Source organism: Alexandromys fortis, unplaced genomic scaffold (assembly GCF_014885135.2).
Source record: "Alexandromys fortis isolate MF-2015 unplaced genomic scaffold, M_Fortis_MF-2015_v1.1 scaffold_40, whole genome shotgun sequence".
In the NCBI taxonomy this organism is placed as follows: domain Eukaryota; kingdom Metazoa; phylum Chordata; class Mammalia; order Rodentia; family Cricetidae; genus Alexandromys; species Alexandromys fortis.
In genome coordinates, this window is record NW_026067966.1 from 7168036 (window position 1) to 7190617 (window position 22582).

The following is a 22582-nucleotide window of genomic DNA, read 5'->3' on the forward strand; positions in this document are numbered from 1 at the left end:
CATTGGTTAGTGTTATTGCGCAATCCTGAAGACCTGAGGTCCACCCCCAGGATCCATGTTAATGTGGAAGAAGACAGCCACGTCCACAAAGTTGACCTCTGACATCCACGTGCAAGCTATGCCCACAGATGTGCACTGTATGCACATAACACATAAATAACAACAATGATAATAAGAATAAATTTTAAAACACTCCTTAATTAAATGTCAAGCAAGTTAAACAACAAAAGTAAGGATGGCACCGGACGATAATATGATGATGACACCCTCTCTGGTAGAGCGTCACTTAGAGAGTTATATCCATTGCTTTCATGTATTTCTTTGTGTTTGTTTGTTTACTTGCTTTTGAGACAGGGTCACCCTGTGTAGCTCAAGCTGTCCTGGAACTCACTATGTAGACCAGACTGGCCTTGAACTTACAGAGATCTGCCTGTCTCTGTCTCCCCATACTGGGAATGAGGATATATACCAATACACGCAGTTTTGGTTTTTATATATTACTTAATAGGAGTCTAGCCTTGCAAACTGGAAGCCAGGAACAAAAATAAGAAATAGTAAATATCTAGTTTCCAGCAAAACATGTACTGTTTTGATAGTTAAAGACATTTTATTGGTTTATTTCCCTAAAGTCTATTTGTCCCTCTGACATGGATATAAGATTTGGTGACAAATAATTCTATTTTATGTCATTTAGAAAGAAAAGAGGCTAAATGCATGCTTTGTCTGGAAATTATTTTACTATCATTCTTCATCAAATTATACCAAAAAATGAAGCTATAGGAAATAATTTTAAAAATATTTTTTAGGGCAGAGACATAGTAGACGGACATAGAGAGGGACAGAGCCTGTACTCCTTAGAAAGGAAACTGCTTTAAGACTTGACAGACTTTCCTTCTACGTCTGCTTTTTATTTTTAAACACTACCAGTGACCTCTTTGCTGACCAACATATTCGTGCAAACCATAGCCAAGGAGGGAGGGGCAGGAGCAGAGAAGAAGCTGGGTGAAAGTTGTTGATGGCCTCTGCCAAAATTCCGAGTTGAAATTGAATACGGCGAAGTTTCTTAAGATGGAAAGAAAGCAAAGATTTACAGCTTCAATAGAACTGTAATTCTACTAAGAAAAAGGTATGTCCACCTGCTGTCTCCAAACCAGCCACGGCTGGCTTCGCCAGGCATCTTTCTCCTTTATATATGGAGGTGGAGAAAAAAAAAAAAAAAAAAGCAAGAGGCGTTCAAAAAACTTGAGGAAGCCCTGACCCTTTAGATTCCATTTATAGTCTGAGCCGGAATGCCACCCCCCGGGACAACTGAACTGTCCAATCCAGCCGCGTGTGTCAAGGTTCTGTTAGGCACTAAGTGAAATATATATGCATGCCCTTATACCATTCAACACTCTGGGTCCAACCTCCAGACGCTGGGCTGCAGGTCAAGAGAGCCGCCACAGCTCTTCCAAGTGTCTCTTTGACAGGTTCTCTTGGAGGAGATCTTTCTTTTGTTAACCCATCCTTTTAATCAAAATGGCACCAAAGAAAGACGTGAAGAAGCCTGCTGCTGCTGCTGCCCCTGCCCCAGCCCCGGCCCCGGCCCCAGCCCCAGCCAAACCTAAAGAAGAAAAAATCGACCTGTCTGCTATTAAGGTAACTAAACAGGTGAATCGGTTTGGTCACTGAAACATCTCTCAGCACTAAGGAACTCAAGGAGTTTGTGAAGAGGTGTATTTTTCATTGAAAGGAATGGCATTGAACTGGTGTTTTAGATGCCAGGAACCCTGCTTAAAAACATGGGTTTCAGCATACAATTCCAGTGACGTTTTTAAGACTGGGGACTACAAGTGAGGTTTTTGTTTGCTCTTTTCTCGTTGATCAGTATTTGCTGATTCTGTTTTCCACTTCCCCCTAATTTGTCAAAGTGCAATTTAGGGGGAGATATGCCCATCTAAAGATTTCACATTTACAAATATTTAAGAAGTGCATTTTTAAAATAAAATCTCCGTGGAAATTGGATCCCTGATTCTAAAACTACATCATTAAAAAAAAAAAAAAAGGTTTTAGCCTCTGCTTGTTTCCAGAAAGTTGAAGACAGCTGATAACCCAGCTGTCTTGGACACATCTATTTGACAGCTGTTTCATTTCATCTGAAAAATAAATTTGCAATTCAAGTTAATTTCCTCTTCAACTTGCTTAATAAAATTTCATACACCACTTGGTGCAATCTCAGTGCAGAAAACCACACACTCGAGTGCTTCAGTGACTATAACTATCATCATGTTTATATGTATACAGCACTTAATTCAGATTTGTGAATATATATTACGTACATAATATATGTATTTATATATTCTGTCATTTCTATAGCTGTTAGTGTGTGTTGAGCCTTTTACATACTGATCTTGAACTAAGGCCAGAATGTGGTGTGTGTGTGTGTGTGTATGTGTGTGTGAACACTTTTCTATGAACCAAGTTTTCAGCTTCAAAAAAGATTATTTTGGAAAATGACGAATGAATGTCCTTGCTACCTCTCAGCGACACATCAGATATCCACCTCTCCTCATTAACTGGGCTTAGATTAGTCCTCAGGGCAGATTGAAAATCTTCATCTAAGGAACCCAGCCTTATATGGAAAAGGACGGAGTCAAAGTGCTTATGAGGTGATCCTTCCATCCAAGCCAAGGGTGCTGTGTGTAGTACATCTGATGTCTCAATCTTGACACTGTATGAGAAAGTTACAACGCTGACTTACCCACAAACATTACATTGAGTATGTTAATATAATCATGGAGCCTTTAAAAAAAGTCCCTAAAATAATATTGAATCAGAACTCACATGCACTTATGTGATGAAACCAAATATAGTCATAATTTTTGTAACTTTCAGCTAAATATGAAATGAGACATGTTCCAAAGAGGCAAACATGCTATGGCAAATGTCTAATCTTTATTTGCACCTGAAGTTACATTTGAGAAAACTTGGTCGTAGGATAGAACTTTACTGATGAATTCCAGTTAAAAAAAACTGCATGTTGGATCTTCTGGAATTTTTTTTTTTTAGGACGAGATGCTTATAGTTAATTAAAAAGAAACCAAATCTTTCATCTTTGGTGATCTTAGCTGATGTCTTTACAGATGCAGGCTGACGATTACAGCCGCCACTGTCCTTCCTGGTTCTCCAATGTGCACTCTTTAACGACTTTAGAACTTTAAGTCAGTGTTGAGGCCGTTCTTTTTATATTTGTTGTGATTTATGAGACAATATCATCCCTGTTCCTGAGATAGACTTCCGGAAGAAAAGAGAATGTGCCTCTTTAAAAAAAAATACCAGAAGTGTCCCACTAATGAAAGCACGCTTTGATTTTGTCCCAGAGGAACTGTGTGTCAAAAAGTAAGTGAATACGCTCTGTTAACATCAGTTTTTTAATCCAGAAATTAAGCAAATCTCTTGTTCCAGCCGCAGAGGAGGAGCGCTTCCCTGAATTGTGACACCGCCTTAGCCTCCCATCCTTGTTTTAAATTAATGCTGGTATGAGCAAGAAAAACTGAAGAAGTTTAAGAGTTGTACAAATTCAGTGTGCTCCACCATTGCCAAGCAAGACACAGGGTAGACTGTGAGAAGGAAAACAAATAGAACAGAAGTCAAATGAACATTTATTTATTTATTTATTTATTTATTTATTTATTTATGTATTTATTTATTTATAGACAGGTTTCTCTGTAGCTTTGGAGCCTGTCCTGGAACTAGCTCTGTAGACCAGGCTGGCCTTGAACTCACAGAGACCCACCTGTCACCTCTGCCTCCCGAGTGCTGGGATTAAAGGCGTGGGCCACCACTGCTCGGCTTCAAACAAATCTTGAAGAAATGGAGAGAAATTAACCTTTTGTTTCCTTCAGAAGAACCCTCCCTAATGGACGGGGACAGTAAGGAAGAAACCGAAGCCATCTCATTTGTGGAAAGGAGTGTCAATTCCTTTGATGATTTCCCCTCATCAGAATGAAATCAGTACATATTTGGAAGGGTTTTAGCAATGCCAGAGACTATGATGCAACTTGGGAGCTTTATAAAATTTCATTTTATCCCAGCAGATAACAGGTTAATTAGAAAGTATGTTACAGAGTTTCCTATTATGATGCTTTTAATCATTTGATGTTTTTAGATATATTTTCTCATGTAAGTTATAAATTTTTTTCAAGCAGAGAAAATGAATATATCTATATACATATTCATTAACTTTCTGAAAACTGTATAAAGGCCTAAACTTAATTGGATTATAGGATTTATTTCATAAACCTTATAAGATTAGAAATCTATCTTTTAAACTGCGGGTAATGCTGAAGTGTACTTATATATAGGACACAACAATCATTAAATTCATTCCTCAATACTTTGCCCAGCTAAGACCATGGTCCATTTTAAAATACCCATATTTGACTCACCATAAACTCTGAACAATCTTGGATATTTCTGATTAGTTTGCTTAAACGTGCTTTTCTGATTTGATTTCCCAGCCTGTTAGCTCTTTATTTAGAATGTTTGTTCAGTTGCTCTGACATAAAGCCTTCGGGAGTCTCTGTGCCCATACACATTCCTGTGAGCAGCGTTTTCACAAAGTTCCACTGGCGTGTGAACACCAGTACTACCGTTCTTGGTAGTTCTCAGCGCTCTCTGCCTTCAGAGAGCTGCTGCCTCCAGTGACAGAGCCCCGTCCTAGAATGACGCTGCCTCCCAGGATCACATCTGTAGGGCTCGAAACCCGCCACTATGATTCTGGGTGCAAATGAAGGAGTGAATATTGGTTGCAACCAAGCAAAATGGTGGAAATAAATGCCCGAGGGGATAACCGCGTGCCTGGATCTTAAGAGATTTTAAATATGAAAGTGGTTTTATTTTATTTATTATTTTTTTTTGTTTTGTTTTGCATGGTGCATGCTTTGGCTGGTAAGCCAAGATTGCTGTGAGTTGAGACTCACGCGTTGCTCACATTTTAATTCGCATTGTATCCATGCCCCAGTCTGGTCATTCAATCCTGACTGGATACTGCAGCGGTGTTACAAAACCAGTAGTGGTAAAGAATGCATTGACAGAAACTCTGCCAAACAACACATCTCCAAACAGTAACCGAACACAGTCGCAGAAAGACTGAAATGTTAGATTTAGCGAGGAACTTGGATGTATGCTGTTCCCAAACATGTGTATTTCCTGAATGTTCAGTGAGGGCACATTGTATATCGTGCATGAGGTCCAGGGTGTAGATTTATTTTGGCTCAGACATGGGAACTTTTTGGGATCACCTGTATTTATTTTCTTTCATTTCTAGCAAGGCTAAAATAAACCCAATTCCATTCAAGGAATTTCTGGACATGTTTGAAAACAGGTTCCATAAAAGACTGAATATCATAAGCCCCACTGTCATAATAGCACTCAACATCCATTGTGATTTTATCCTGGATTGTTTTCACATTTAGCTTTTCCAACGTTATAAAGACTGTTTTATCTATTCCCATGGAGGAAACTGAACTTACTCGAGGCCCATCATCAAATAACTAGCTAAGCGGAAGGTAAGAGACTTCACCAGCAGGGCAAATCCATAGTAAACCGTGTTACGCGTTCAGTTACTTCCGGTTTCTAAAAACAAACTGCTGTCTTTTTAGTTAGAACCCAGAGTGGGCAGATGGCGGGGCGGGGCGCAGAGCTGTTCTATAGTACAGCGCACAGTCCTGTGCCGCCAGGAGAGGGCGGGAGAGGTCCGCTGCAGAGCGGCTTCGCAAGACTTTGACCTTGGCAGTTCTGAGTGTTCTGTTTCTCACAGCTTCCCTTACCCTCCCTTACACCTGTTGTTGGGGAGTACACATTCTGTTTTATAGACAGACAGTGAAATTTTAGGCGTTTTCGAAGGCATCTTATTCACTTTGTCCCAACTCCCTGTAGAAATTTATAAACAAAAATGGATATAAAATTACTTCCATCTACAACAAAATGTTGAATTTTAAGACATTTGTGGTCTTGCACTAAATAAACCTCAGACATACCAAATAAAATCTGCCATCATAGGGCTAATCTCCTGAGATGAGACCTCTACTTGCTCATAAATAAACACACTAATTTAATTAGCATTTTTTGGAGTTGATAAGCAGAACCGGCAATGTCATAGATATGGTTAAAAATTAACGATAATATCACTAGGGAAAAGCATGAGACAAATACATAGAGTCAATTTCTAATTTAAAAAAAAATGAGCGAAAGCAATATATCCTCGGGGGAAACGGGGAAGAATTATTTAAGCATATGAGTAAGAGTCAATAATGTCTTTCATCTTTTACGTGTGAGGGAACAGAGCGGGTGAAGGGAGGGAAAACCTTGAAGGGCATCGTGGAACTCTCTCCACGGCAACATTTCGAGGTGTAGTTACGAAAAGTAAAACTCAGCTCAAAGAGACGCATTCGTCAACTGAAGGCGAAACTGACATTCTTTTAAGGATGGTTAAACCTGTGCGAGACGAGGAGCCCACCAAGTGATGGTGCCCCGTTTAGCCCTTGACATTTCAGTACTGCAAATGAAGCCCTGGCACGTTGCCTTTAGAAGTCGTTCCCTAATTACACACCCGTCTGACTCATGGAAATTGTGGAAGGATTATATTTAGTCTGCTGAGACTGTACTTTCTTCTCTTCGGACTGAAACACTTCTGTGTGAACATACGAAAGTATATAGTTTAATTTCTTAGTCAATGTTTCCGTTTTTCGCCCAAAACCAGAATCGTGAAAGCAAAACCTGTAATATAAAAGTATCCATGACTTCAGAATATTCTGGTTGAATTTTAAATTATATGGCTGATAAATTGCTCTAATCAGAAATTAATACTAGTGACTTGAAGTTGGAGGGGTGGGGGAGCTTTCCCTAAGTTAGGCATTTTCCTTCTGTCCTTGGGAGTGGGCTGTTTCCTGACTACAAGCCACCCAAGAATATATTATCTCCTGTGCATAAAAATCTAGTTGACTTGAATATGCTGCTGTGAAATTACATTTTGATACATTTTTCTTTTTTGAAATGATTACAGCATAATTGTCTTTTTCCATAAAGTAAGCTGCAGGAGCCCCTACTAACTAAAGATGGAAAATTCAGAACATATTAGACCCATAAGCAATCCAAGAAATCATATATTCAGAAAATTAATTTGGAGATATTATTTAAATCAAGCCACACAGGCTTTGTCATGACACCCAGAATAAGACCCCATTTTAGCTTTCCATGTATCCCATCAAAATCTCTAGAAGAATATTTAGTATTTATTTATCTCCATATAAGTTCTAAAAAGAAACTTCTATTCCAGACAAATGGGAAAAACATAATTATAATTTCTTAGCGTGTGCAACATTTTTTGAATGCTTACATTATAAAACTTAAAAAATGAAGGAACAAAATCACTTTTTTATTTTTTAAGAAATTACATAAAAATAGATAATGTGCAAAAAAGTATAGCTCACAAGAAATTTTACATTTCTTTCTCATATGTATTAACTATGAAAAAGGAGGAGAGAAAGCTGGAAAGGAGCCGACTTGGATCACATTCTGAAAGTTGTATCAAAATTCACTTAGGTTGCTAGTGGTTCCTGCAGATCTAAACTGAGCTGTTTTTAATTGCATGGGTTTTGTGCTTAGGCGACAGAATTCAGAGGGCCAGCCCGAGCCTGCTGAACATAGCCCTCCCAGGTTAGTGTCATTCAAACCAACGAATCCAATCTAACCTTCTAATAGCTCTTTCAGAGAGCCTGGGCCGGCACCATGTCCTCAATGCTCTAGTTTCTCCCGTTTATATAATACTTTAATAAGCACCCTAAATCCGTTTTGTTGGGCTCAGAATAATAAGGAGAGAAATTTCTTTCTATCGGCCTTCAGTGACTTACTGTGAAGCACAACGTTCTAAGAGTTTTAAATATTCTTCCTAATGGCATTTTGGTGATTTTTGAAACTGTAAGAAAAATTAGTTTAATTTTTTTTCTTAAAGGCATATATACGTCTAACTCTGATCTCTCAGCCAGGCAGGAAGGCAGAGAGTATCCAACAATGTTCTCTTAACTGTCTCTGGTTTCAGCATCTTCTTTTCTTAGCTCCAGTCATTGGCATCTGTTCATCCCCCTGAAATACGGAGAGCTTTGACCATCATCGTCCATGTTCCTTCCAGGGCATTTCCCTTAGTATTCAATACCATACATTTCTTTAATACAGTTGTTGTTCTTCTGAGACACTAAAATTTAAAATATATCAGTTCTATATTTTAACTGCATTGTAATATTTTTTCCTATAAAGCAATTCCTTCTAGATGCCAGAAGACTTATCTTTAGTCAGTGAACCAAACTTCATGACTACTACCTGAAAGACAATTCTCAAATCAAAACAGCCCATTACCACTGCAGTAAAAACTCTTCATGGTAGCAGATGCCTTACAGACTGCTTTTTACCTAAACTCAACACCAAACGGGAATGGGGGAGCTACAGCCCTGTGGGATGTGTCCTTTTACTAACGTGTGAGATGAAGACATAGGATCAGGTCATAGATGCCTTTAAAAAGAAATAGAAGGTTGACAAATTAGAACTCTGGACCAAAAGCATTCATATAAAGGAATTTAAAGGAAAATGCTAGAGATATAAATGGTAAAGAATTTTAGATGAGTGTACCTACTGTGCTCTGGGGAATGAAGATGCAGAGAATATACGTAGTTTCTCCGGAATGTAAGCTTTGTAAAATAAGAGATAAAATTTCTGGGGATATAATACTCTAGAGGGAAAGCTTATGCTCAAAAGAGAAACTTGGGACACAGCCAGACCACAGTGAGTGCACCAGGGAGTTTAGTGTGTTAACGGTCTAATGGCTTCAATTGAATGAAAATTTATTAAGCATTTAATAGGGGAGAGGAACCTGATAGAACTGGAATAGAAGAGACCATAAGTACAAGGCAAAGTCAGTGTTCTAGAGAGAGATGCTGTGTTAAAACACATCCAGGTCCACATCAGAAACAAGCCACGGCCTTTTAGCATTGGCCTGGGCTTCCCAGCAGATGAAGCAAGAAAGCTGACGAGCTTGCAGTAGAAAAAAGGAGCCAGGTGTGCCGTAAAGAGGGACACGTACTTGGACGAAGAGGAGTTCTTGTGAAGGCTGGAAGAATGTTTAATATGAAAAGAGGAGGGAACAGTGGGCTGCTCGCCAGACAAGAAAGATTTAAACCAACTTTGAAACACACTGGGTGATGAGCTCCCAGACTGAGGCCCAAACCAAATTGCTGTGGGAGCAGATAAAGCATTCGCTCAAACAGCTGATAGTATTCCTACCATAAGGAGGAGAGGCCAGAGGCAGTGTGTCATCCTATCAGTGGACAGGAGAAGGACTGCTTTTCTCATAGCTATAGTTTAAGCTTTATTGTGTCAATTGATATGTTTACGTTTATATTTTGATTTTCAGTATGTTAAAAAATAATAGAATATTTATTAGATTCTAATCAAAATAATGATTAGATGCTTGCTTATCGGAATATGAAAAATATATGTATCACCTTTGGCCTAAAGTTCACAAGTTGTAAAAACAGTCTTACAGGAATATGATAAAGATATAGCAAAAAACTGGGATGAAGTAGTTGAGTAGTTCCTTACCACTCTGTAGCTTCTGTTTTCATAGTAACAGCAAACCTTTAGATGGTGTCTAAGTGGTTACGGATAGCTTGTTCACAACATAAATTCAAGTTCTGTGCTGATTTTCCAGTTTACCCACAAGTTTTTATAAAATTTGATCATGTTCCACATAATTCAAGGCTACACTTTTCCACCTGAAAAAAGGTGAAATGTGAAAATTATCATTGTTGGCAATAAGGCAACTTCTATGTAATATTCAGTTACTGGCGTCAAATACTGGTTCTCAGTAATGGCTAGCAAACTCGAATTTAATGGTACAAACACATAAATACAATTACATCAACATTAAAGTACAACATTAAAGGACAAATACAAAAATATAATTACAAAATTGAGAAAGAAGATTAAAAGGTATGTTCTATAGAACTTTAACTTAGACACCCAAAATCATGACATTCTAAGTTACAGAATTATTAAAGATTAAAATTTTCAGTTTTAATACCCTCCCCCATTTTATTTCTAATGATTCAAAGTATGTTTAATTTTTCTATTAACTATCATTCCCCAGTAACCTCTTAAAATATCAATTTGTTTATGAAGACATGTTGACCCAGGTACTACTAACTTCAAAATTATCATTCTTCATCAAGAGACTCAAGATCCTGTAAGACTGTTTTCACAACTTGTGAACTTTAGGTCAAAGGTGATACATATATTTTTTAATATTTTGATAGGCATCTAATCATTATTTTAATTAGAATCTAATAAATATTCTATTAGCATCTAATAATTATACAGAACAAAGTGTATCACTGTGATATTGTCATATGTGCAGAAGATTATGTATTTTGAAGAAGAGTTATCCATTTAGCTGTATATTCTGGAATAGTAGGAGGGCGAGCGGCACACATGATGATCTCTATGGATACCGTCCTTAAGGGCGGTTGCAGAAATCACAATTCGTCTTTTTCCACTTGAGATACTTGAGTTGTGTAGAGAGTTGTGTAGTTGTTTCTGGACACCCTAAGCTGATCATCCCCACAGCCGTTCCAGTTTTCCCTGTTCTCAGATAAGCTGCTGTAGAAGCCCATTGCTGGCCTACTCCCTCCAACACCTTGAAAATGTTAAAGTTCTATTCTGCACTCCGTGAGCCTTACTTTGGGCTTTTTGATTCTTGGTCTGCAGATTGGACAGGACAGACTGGTTTTAGTAAGAACTTAGAAACAAAAAAATAAAACAATTAATGTGTCAGTTTTCTTGACTGCTAAGAATTTCAGAAAATAAAAAAATAACATAGTCTATATAATAAGGAAAACAAGGAAGAATGGACATACCCAAACCTAATGTCAGGAGACAAAGAGACGAGGTAGGAAGTGGAACCCCAATCCATTCTTGCTTAGATTATTCTTTTGAGAATATTGCTTACAAAAGTATAATCCTAATGGAGATTTGGGACGCTGACCAGTTGTCATGTGGGTGTGTCCTAGGAAATCTTAGGAAATATACAGAGCACACAAGGTCTTCACAAGTCCTCAGAACATTACCATAAGGGATGGAGTTTGGGAGAGTGTTCTTTCTATACCAGTTACTATTTGAAAACTCAAGCCAGTTTCATCCAAGAAGTTCCAGACTTGCTGACTAGACATTTGCAAGGTCCATAATTACCCAGCAGAAGCCTGAGCCCTAGAAGAATCCCGAGTTTTCCATGAGCAAAGAAAGGTCTTGAAGGAAGAGGTTGCAGAGAACATCTCAGAGGTAAAGACCATAAAAGTACTGACAGGCTTCGGTCTCACGAGGGCTGTTCACTTCTAGGCCCTGGGTTCCTAAAAATAGCCCTAGGGTGCACGTCCCTCTTTCTCTCTGCCCTAAGAAAGCTGAAGAGCTCCTCCGGGAGGAGTGGCAACTGCCCTGTGAAATCCGATGCTAGACATGAGGTCAGTTTGACCAGAAATAAAAGGAAGCCACCGAGAAGAAAGACTCCACTCAGGGATCGGCGCTGCCTTCAGCTTGCTCGCCAGCCCCACCGCTGTGTTGCAGCCCAGAACTCCATCATGGTGGGTCCTTCAAGAAAACAGTATGTCCTTTACAGAAGGAGACAGTGGGCAGCAGGAGCTTACTGAGGGGACAGGCGGGCAAGGAACAGCACGGAGGGGAGAACCTATTTAGTTCAAGGATTCGGGAACCTAGCGCTGGTTTTGGGGATCTATGATGAAGATAGAAGAAATGACTTCCAACTATTGCAGCGGATGGGGAGAAATGCGTCTCCCTCCCCAGAGCGGTCTGTGTGCTTCAGCTGCCTTTGCCATTTCACGTAAGATTCATCTAGATGTGGAGGGGAAAAGTGCAGCTAGTGAAACGGTGTGCCTACGTAGACGCCAGTGATAACTCCCAGCTAACAGGAAGCAAACCGTGTCTGATTCTTCAGTTTCGTACACTAGTACAAATATGCCAATGAAGCAGAAAGACCTACGGTGGTTTTTATACACCGTTCTATTTGCAGTTTTAAATGTATCTTACCAGACATATGCTAAATATACACCACTAATGGCATTCTAGGATGGCTCGATTTAGCATTTTTAATATTTTTACATCATTAAGATACTGAGAAAAGATTTTTTAAATTATTTCTTGCAATAGATTTTTATGCTCATAGGTTCAAAATTGCCCTCACACACCCGTCCTGTGCTGAGAGCACCCACATGGTTTCCTAAGCGCTCAGAGCAGAGAGCACTCGTTCTGTCAATGCATTTGAAAGCTCTTTCTCTCTCTCTCCCTCCCTCTTGCCACTGCAGTCCTTCAGCGCTGACCAGATTGCGGGTAAGTGATCTGAGCTTCTCTACGGAAGGCAGAGCTCTCTGCCTGTCTCTAAAATGTCACTTAACTCCACAGCATGCTCCTTTGTGGCTTAGACTGTTCGCGTCCATTCCATGCCGGGGCTCCGAAAACTGGGCTGTCTGCTGGAGCTCACTTTGAAGAGCACCCGGGGAATGAGCTGGATGCACTTGTATATCAGGGTGCTCTTCTCCGGTTAAAATATATTTTATGATTAATTTTTTTCTAACAGATCGAGTTCTCTAAGGAGCAGCAGGAGGGTAAGTTTAAAAGCCGTAGCGGTTCATATGTGCAGACTTCCAGAGATGGCAAGTGAGAAAACCAACTCCCTTGGGATGGGCTAAGTGCTGCCTAGTTATCCACACTGGGGTTGTTCCTCTAAATAGAAATTGCTTTCAAACACTCTAAATATAAACCTGTATAACTGAAGCCCTTGCTTATAGTCAGTGACCAAAGATGTAAGGAAAGAAAAAATAGACTATAAGTCCGTGTAGCTACTGAGTCCTAAATAAGATGAACTTGAAGCACTAGGAAAGATCATAGATAATATATTCACCAAAGATATAGGTTCTAGAAAACTAAATTACTAGTCAAAGCCTAGAGAGAGATTTGATAGGCCTGGAGTGTTCAATCTGAAAAACAAAACTGATTATGAAAGTTGCCCTGACAGCCAAACCTGTCTAGTTTCTATGGAAACAGAATTGTGAACTAGAAAAGATTCACAGAGAAGGATCCTAATCCAACACCTTGTTAAGGAATATGAAACAGACAACTGGAGAAATGATAGGTCTTTCCTCCTCAATGACCAAAGAATTAGCAATAGGGTCATAATTCTGTATGAGTTCAAATGGGCTAGGCAGTTTTTCTTAGGAACAGATGCTATCGATGCGTCTCAAACTTTTTAGGATTGAAGAGACCCTGGGTAGCTTCCTTAAAACTTTAACTTTTTCCCTTTGTGTTTGCATTCAACAGGGTCCAATATCCCAAACAAACTTGATTTTTGCATTAGGAAGTATAGGGAGAATTTTTTATGGGGTGAAATCATCATAATATGTGGATAAACTAAGTAGAATGCATTTGCAGAAAGGAGAGACACAATCAGTTTAGTTATGTGATATTATATGTTAGGAGATTGGCCATAATAATATATAGCATAGTATAATATATAAAGTACAAATAACTACGGATGATTAGTAAGAGTTCTCTGCCTAAGGCTTTCACACTGTTCAGTCTCTTTCAGGATCATGTTTGCTTTGATGCTGTCTGGGTATCGATTTGAAACAAAAGGTTATTTGCTGTAGTACAAACTCACTGATATCGATATCGTGGTTATTGGCCTCAGGTAGACAGTTTAGATGGCTAGATGACTTTTAACTCAAGAATGTTTAAAGTTATACTATGAAGGATTTGTCTTAAAGGATATGATGGTTCCAATTTGTTTAAGTATACCTTTAACTGGTGATGCAGCTACATCATTAACCCTGCCTCCCAGCCCTCTACAATTCCTTACCTAGACTATTACTATGGTGCCAAACTATCACTGGATCAAACAATGAAAGATTCAAAAACCCGTGCTGAGACGAATGCACTTAGTGTTGAGTGTGAGACCTATCACCCAATATTGAAAACAGGTTTTAGCCACAGAATTGAATAAACATTGATACATTGGCCTGGGTTTGTTTTTCTTTATGTCAGAAACACAAATGTAAACTATTTAAACTAAGTGAGAATTCTGTGCTTTCAGAATAAACCAAGACCACTTGAATGTGTGTTCTTGCTTAATGAGTGAAGAATGTTGTTCATAAATTCTATTTGGCTTGAAGGAGAGGAGAGAAAAACAAAGAAGATTACAGCATTTGGGAGTCTTAGGACTCATGCTGTCTGTTAGCATGACCACCAGCTACATATGCTTACTTAAGCATTAATTAATTTTTAAATCATAAATGTTAAAGTCTGTATCTTAAAGGTCGCCAGTCACAATTCAGTGTTCAACACCACCATTATACGACAGATGGAAAATAATTCCATCATCAGAGGTTTTGGAAATGGTGTGGTTCTGGGCAGAAGATCAGCTGATATATTCTTACAGGTCAAATAGGAAAGACTGTTAAGTTTCCTTGCACTGTTGTCTGTTCTTGAGGTTAAGCAAAGACTACAGGCAATGCATATACAAAGGAACATGGTGAGGTTATGATAAATGTTAATATAGCCAGTCTATGAGGAAGGAGGTCTCCAGTCTGTTCTAGAACCTTGAAGACAAGAACTAAACCTTGAGCTAAAAGTTCACGATTAAAAGAATTAGTTCTCTGGCCTCTGCCTTTAAGTTACTAAAAGATAATGTCAGGGCGATTCCATTACCGCCATTAAAGTCCCTTTTCTACACCAGCGTCTGAGCCGGGTGACCGAGAGCCCTCAGAGCACTGTGTCTGGCATCTGGAGCCAGCAGCGAGAGGAGTCCAGTTCCACGTGACCTTTAGAAAGATAAAAAATAGTATGTGACTCATGAAACCACAAGGCTCAGGCACCATTTATCCAGATTGGGGCAGATTATGGTGAGAGCATAGGATTTAAACAAGAATGGTAGCATGGCCTATAGCTAGTTGTGTATATAGGACTCTGTGCAATCTTAGATCTCGCGAGACAGGGCATCAGGGTAGTAACAGAGGGACCTTTCCAGACTGCATATTTTGCTGGAGACTGAGGTAACCTAAAAAAGATTGTTTTCAGTTCTGAGAGTTTATTCACCAATGTGAATTCATTCAAATGTTCCAGGGTTGTTGGGGTTAACGTTTGTAAGTCACCATCAGTATTTCCAGGTTTTCCAGAAATTTCCACTTAGTTAAGTTTAGATATTTCCTTTAAAATGCCTTTACTGGCTCCTAAATCCATTGTATCCCTCTTTCCAGGCGTTTCATTATATATTTCTAAATTATTATGGTTATAATTGTGAAGGCGAAGCAGGTCGATCAAAGCAGAATTACAGGCCATAAAGTACCTGGCCGAGCTGCTGTGGGGAGAACAGGCAGTGCCTTGAGACACACCCTTAATTCACACACAGATGTGCATGTGAACAAAAGCAGCTCAGTCCATCCATGCAAATATCTCAGTTTCAATAACATGGGACATGAAACAACGCAAAACATTTGCACAGTGCTACATTGGAGAAAACTAGACAAAGGAGAAAATAATTTTTTTCTGCATTATTTTCTTATAGCTGCATGGGAATCTATAGTTAATGCCATTAAATATTAATTTTAAAAAATGTTCTTATATTATGAAGATTTTTTTGGTCATATGGATTATTTGGGGGCTAAATCAGAATTACATGAATATATCATAATAATTGTTCCAAAAATATTTCCCTTCTTTATTAACCATAGTAGGAGCCTCTTTGAGTCAGACACTGAAGTGGTTAAATGGCATTGTAAAACTTATAAGCCTGCCTCACACTTCGAACATAATAATAATAATAATAATAATAATAATAATAATCTATTTCTGGAGGAAGCTAGTTGAAAAGACAGCCTATAAAATTGGTGCCCCAAAGATTTTTCTACAAACTTAAAAAAAGTTTGGGTTAAACTCACATACAATAGCCCCAGCTGGAAATTTGCTTTCTTGAAATTTTACTAATATTGCCAATTAATTGAAGGACTATTTGGAGACTCTCGAGATTTCTCAAGGCACGAGAATATTTTAAGTGACTTTTGCTTCCCACACAGATGAAAGAAATAGGAATTGCTATCACTGGGAGCTCCAATTTCCACAATTAAAAATTAATTCCACATTACTAATAATGTGGCTTAAAACTAGCAAGACTGCTTCAGAACAGTTCCCCACAGAAACACCAGAGGGTTTTCCGTGACGGTTTGAGAGCCGGAGGTAACTTGAGTGGTTGGAAGAAATGGTGGAGCAGAGAAGAGTTTGAAGGACCTGGGGTTAATTAGAAGGTTCCAGGAAATTGAAAGCCAGTTCCCACCAGGGCCTGAATGTCTCGTGCTTCTTGCAGAATTCAAGGAGGCATTTCTCCTGTTTGACAGAACAGGAGAATGCAAGATCACCTTAAGTCAAGTGGGTGACGTCCTTCGGGCTCTGGGCACAAATCCCACCAATGCAGAGGTCAAGAAGGTTCTCGGGAACCCTAGCAATGAAGGTAAGTTCCTGGAAGATCAGTGAAAATCATGAACGGTCTTCCACACAATAAACTCAGTTTGCTCCAGATGGTGCCTCTCATGACTGGGAAGCTTTAACATTTTTTAATAATAATAATAATATGAGTTAACTTCCATTGAGGACCTGCAGGTGTGATAAGACATCACACCAGAGAGAAATGGCGTGGAAGGATGAGACCAGTATGCACAGCATGGTATCTAAATCCAGGGCTAAGTCCAAGGCATACACCCTTTGTAGAAAGCCATAAATAATCATAAGGACATCCCTCTAGAGAACAACTATTCCTTGGTAGACAGTAAGATAAGGCATAAATGAGCACATTTCCTTTTACAGAGTTCATACCCTCAAAGGCAAAAGTACATTTTAAGAGTTAGTTTAGCTTTAATTAAAATATAATTGCATCATCTCCCTCGTTTCCTTGTGGAGCCAATATAATAATATTTTCTCCATTTCCTCCCACGTCTCTTCCTTCCAACCCTTTCCGTGCTTTCTCCTCATTCCCTCTCACATTCATGGACTCTTTCCCTTTTACTGCTATTTTTATGTATGTGTGTAAATATATAAACACATACATCCAACCTTTTGGGTCTGTTTACTGTTGCTTGTATGATATCCTGAAGAAAGTTCTAGACTTTCTGGCCAGGAATTAAGAAAGGAGTTAGGATGTCACACAATATTTGACACACACTATTTTCTTGTGAACCTCTTTTTAAAAATCACTTCAAATTCAAAGAAATTGAAGACTCCACAAAAGCTCAAGCATAGGCTCTATATATAGTTCAGTAATGTTTTACTATGTTTATGTTATTATGGAAAATTTTATATTGCTTCCCTGATACTTGTGGACTATAGCAAGCATAGTACTTATAAAATATATTAAGTAATCAAATTGTCCCAAGCATTTTAACAAGCTTTTCATTCTGTGGGTTCATTCGATCTCACAGCAACATTGTACAGTACTTCTATTTTAAAGCTGAGAATACGGTGCACAAAGAGGTTAAAAGAGTTGAGCCAAGGCTGAAAAAGGACTCTGCAGTTAAAGGCATTTACTGCCCTCTCAGAGCACCTGGGTTAGGTCCCCAGCACCCACATCAGGAAGCACAACCAGTAACTCTAGTTCTGCGAGCTCTAACACCCTACTCACCTTCTGCAGGCACGAGCAAATGTGCCGCACACGTACATACATTCAGGTCCATCCACATACATGCAAAATAATTTCCAGAGAGAAAAGTAAGCCACATTTGGGGGTACACACCTATAAATCTCAACACTTTTAAAGTGGAATCGGAAGCTCAGAAGTCCGATGGCAAGTTGGAGGCCACACAGAGATGAGTAAGAGCCTATCTTTAAAAAACGAACAATGAATGAAAATAAAAAGTGGTTAGCAAAGTTGCTTACTGCTTCAGAGTTGTGTTGATCTGGAAAGAAAGCTTAGCACTGCGACTACAGAACTCATACTATTGCCTGTTACTGTATTTTTGTCAGGTTAGTAGTTTATCCACTGGAATTTAAGTTGTGTGAAGATTCTATGAGCGTTTGCATTTGGGGAAGATTTTCTTGAACATTTGTATTTGGTTTGTGACCCAGAGGTGGTATCTTATGGTGACTATTAATGTGCAAACAGCAATCTTCTTCCAGAGATGAATGCTAAGAAAATCGAGTTCGAGCAGTTTCTGCCCATGATGCAAGCTATCTCCAACAACAAGGACCAGGGAGGCTATGAAGACTTTGTTGAGGGGCTGCGTGTCTTTGACAAGGAGGGCAATGGCACTGTCATGGGTGCTGAGCTCCGCCACGTCCTTGCCACTCTGGGTAAGGGAATACATTTCACTGGGCTAAACTGGAGAGATTGTATACCGGGAAGATCATGGCAGGAAAGTCGTGTCATAATCAAAGTAGACAGGGCAAAGACTACAAAGGAAACATGAAAACAATAGGCGTCAAAAGTCTTTGACTCTTTCCGTTGGCCTCTGTGACAAGTGAGACTGTTCGGGGGTGAAGTAATAACAAAAAACATTGGCCATGAGTTAACAAACATTTGTGCTCCTCACAAGTTATAGTTGGGGCATGAGAGATACTGGTTATTTTCATCCACCCATCCAGAATCAGCTTACTGGAAGCCTCCCAAATGCCAGACAAACAAAGAGGGACAAGTTTGACCCCTCGAAGGCAAGGGTTTAATCATGATTTCAAAAGCCCATGGCTGATCACTAGTGTTGAGAGTTTGAAAATATTCTGAGGTCTTATTTCTAAGAGTGTTTTGTTTCACTAGGTGAGAAGATGAAGGAGGAAGAGGTGGAGGCGTTGCTGGCAGGCCAGGAAGACTCCAATGGCTGCATCAACTATGAAGGTACAGCCAGCGTGCGCCTTCAGCTCTTGCTTGATTGAAGATAGATTCCTTTTCTTCTTTTTTCTTTTCTTTCTTTCCTTCTTCCTTCCTTCCTTCCTTCCTTCCTTCCTTCCTTCCTTCCTTCCTTCCTTCCTTCCTTCCTTCCTTCCAGTTTTCCTTTCTTTGTTTAGTAGTCTTTTTCCACAACAGGGTTTCTCTGTGTAGCCTTGGCTGTCCTGGAACTTGCTCTGTAGACCAGTCTGGTCTTAAACTCACAGAGATTCTCCTACTTTTGCCTCCCAAGTGCTGGGATTAAAGGTGTATGCCCCCACCACCCAACAATAGATTCCTTTCCAACTTTACCTTATTTTCCTTTCTATATTGATGTATTTTATTTATTATAAGTAAATGGCCTAATCCTGAGATAGTTGTATGAGAACGCAAACATATATGCAGAATTAATTCCAGTGCCTTTTGGAAATCCCATACAGTTTAACCTGTGTTTCCTTATGTTTTCTCTTAGCTTTTCCACAATATCCCTGAGGGATAGACATGGCTTAAATTAGAATTAAGTGCAATACAACACCAGAGTTGAACAGATTTTGAAATCTTTTACTAGGACAAAAATCATGAGAATCAAGAAACTGGAGGTCAAAGAAACGTAGTTACTTATTGGTGATCAAATCATTACAGCAAGGCTGGTACTGAAATTAAGCACTCTTTGTCTGGTGGCCCTGTTTACATGAAAATCATTTAATAGCTTGGTATAGTAGCATACATTTATAATTCTAGGAAGCTGAAGAAAGAGGAGCCAGACCTGGCTATAGAGTGAGACCCTGCTGGAAGAAGGGAAAGAGAGAGGAAAGGACTGATGAGCCACAGACATAGGGGTGTGGGGGGAGGGACAGAGATACACACAGAAAGAAGGGATAAAGGGAGATGGAGAGAGAGAAAGAGAGAGAGAGAGAGAGAGAGAGAGAGAGAGAAATACCACCTCATAGTTTATTGCCAGTTGCCAGTTTACAGCAGTTTCACACAAAGGGTATGAAAGCAATATCTACTCAAAATAAATATTTAAAATAAAGCTGTGTAATATTATTTGAAATTTACAGTATTCCCAATAAACTTTATCTTTCCAAATACCAGCCACATTTCAATAAATCTATGGTGTCCCAAATTTAGAAAAAGCATAAGAAAAAAATAAAAAATAAAACAGGAAAGGGGGAGAAGGAACGAGAAGAGAAGGAAATAAAGGCATATAGCCACACCAATCAATCTTTGCTATAAACTCATTTTTACTAAAAAATATTTCCTCTTTGCTTGTTATAAATATATTATTTAGAATAGCCTCTAATAATACCATTGAGAGAAATTGATAGTCATCTGGAAAATAAAGTCAGATTTCACCTTCTTTTCAGTTCACTTTGGCTTTTCTAACTCTTCACTGTATTATCCAACAGCTTTTGTGAAGCACATCATGTCTGTCTGAATCGAGTCTGGAAGGTACACACCTACTCCCTCTTTAATACGCAAGGCTTGCCTGGTAATTTGCTAAAAGAAATAACAGCTTCACTGCATACGCTTTAGATAAAATAAGAATTGCCTCCTAATCGTAGGTTATTTATATTAGCCAGAATATGCTGTCCTCTTCAGGCAATAGATACAACATATTTATATGCGTGTATAAGAAAATCCTTATGCTTCTGTCTACAAACCCTGTCTTTTAAACTCTACTACAATTGAACAGTAGAAATTCAACTAACCAGAGACTATTTAATTTTAGTTGGCATGTAACACTACTGTCCTAAATTTCTTGAATAACATTAACTTTTAACAAATACTGCCCTAAAAAACTATGTTGCAATAGTTAAGGCTCAAGGGCTGACAAGCAGGTTGTTAAAGTAAGGGTGTGACTTGCCTTGGGAGTGTTGGCTCACCATTTCCTCCAGAACGTTCTTTTTAAAGAGCTGCTATAAACATCTAACTTGCTTCTGTTTCCCTGCAGAACACAGTGTTTGGGAAGACTGGCCAGATGTCAGTTCAAGAACACCCAAGGCTAACAGTCCACATCTGCTTACCACTACCATGAAGATCAAAACAACCTAGACCATTCTATACTGAAGGGTCCCATAAATTTTTATAAGCCTTGAGTTTTTTTCATAACACACAAATCAGGCATCTTCTGTTCTAGGGGATATGAATAAAATATTGATAATCTCAAGTCCAAGCACCATCTTTATCATCTACTTGGGTCCACAACACTCTTAAAACCCTGTATCAATAAACTTGGTCAGACTGGAATATTCAAGTTGTATGTGTCTTACTTTTTTATTTAATGAAAATAGATTTTAAGAATTCAATTCTTAGGAAAATTATAAAAAATACTGATGAATTACAAATTTATTTTAAAAACTTATCACCGAAGGGCCTGATGAGATGGCTTTGTGGGTAAAGGAGTGTGTCAGCAAGCTTGAAGACCTTCATTTTATCCCTGGGATGCACATGGCGAAAGACAATGGAATCACACATTTGCCCTCTGCTCAACACATGTGGGCCATGTCCTACTCCCTGCATATACACACAAATACAAACAATAAGGTGAATAAATAATAATGCAAAAAGAAAACATTAAGGTCATCACAATCTACAAAGCAATAACAGATGAGTGATTAGGAGTTACATATTATTTTAAAAGTTAAATAAAGAACCAGGAAATTCAGATAGGTGCTGGGGCATTTTAATAGACTCTATAGGCAATTTAAGGTAAAATTGGGTCCTCCAAATTTATGTTAATCATTATTTATGGCTTGATCTATTTCCTTTGTAGTAACAATTAGCCTATTGGAGAACTGTAAAAGATTTTGACTTTTCTGTCTGATGACTTCAAAAACAAAATCCAATGTGGTCTTTTAGCTGTTACTTAAAAAATAAAGAAAGAAAGAAAGAAAGAAAGAAAGAAAGAAAGAAAGAAAGAAAGAAAGAAAGAGCGAACAGACCTCCCCAGGATGAAGGGGTTGTTGCTCAAGCGCTCAGGGTTCTGTTTATTTCTATGCCTCTCCCACTATGACGTGTTTTGCTTCCCACGCACAAGTGTCCACATCTCAGTTTAGCCCATTACTATACATCAAAGAAGCACAAAAATTAAATGGAAAAGTTTACAGAATAAGCTTTATCGCCTCGATATATGACTTACATCTTTCCACAGCAGACCCCAGAAGTAGGAAGTATTAGTAGGATGTAGTTGCCTCCACTCCCTGAAAAGACAACCATAACAAAGAGGGCTCTAGTTTCAGAAGTACCTGCCTGGGCATGCCTCTTGGGAGGGGATGTTGGCAAGTTCAGGTCAACAAACTCCTATCTAGGAAAAGGCACTTGTATTATAGTCACTAACCTGTGCTTTTGTGGCTAAGTTGGGATGCCGTAATCACGTGTTTAAGGAAAGGGAACCATGACTTCATGAATTGGAAGCACCACAGAGGGCATATCTCGGAAAATGGAGAGCTGTATCTGCGTTTTTTCTTTAAGGGACCACACCAGTGCCACTGAGAAGGTGAAATGTGCCTAGTGAGATGGGATAATTGAATTTTTAAGTATATTTCATATTAACTTTTTAAAGATTTTAATTTAGTGGCTACA

The 22582-nt window shown here is 38.8% G+C and overlaps 1 protein-coding gene across 2 annotated transcripts; it reads left to right on the forward strand.

The window, feature by feature from the left end:
• Nucleotides 1-1416: 1416 nt before the first annotated feature.
• Nucleotides 1417-21195, forward strand: Myl1 (myosin light chain 1). 2 transcript variants are annotated; one of them, XM_050154241.1, is made up of 7 exons: nt 1417-1638; nt 12677-12704; nt 16454-16597; nt 18256-18429; nt 18890-18967; nt 20407-20449; nt 20952-21195. In XM_050154241.1, exons 1-6 carry the CDS (start codon nt 1519-1521, stop codon nt 20433-20435), a joined length of 573 nt encoding a protein of 190 aa, XP_050010198.1. In that variant the 5' UTR covers nt 1417-1518; the 3' UTR covers nt 20436-20449; nt 20952-21195. The 2 variants fall into 2 exon arrangements, with proteins under 2 accessions (XP_050010198.1, XP_050010199.1); XM_050154242.1 differs by lacking the exon at nt 1417-1638 and adding an exon at nt 11619-11666.
• The last annotated feature ends 1387 nt before the right edge of the window (nt 21196-22582 follow it).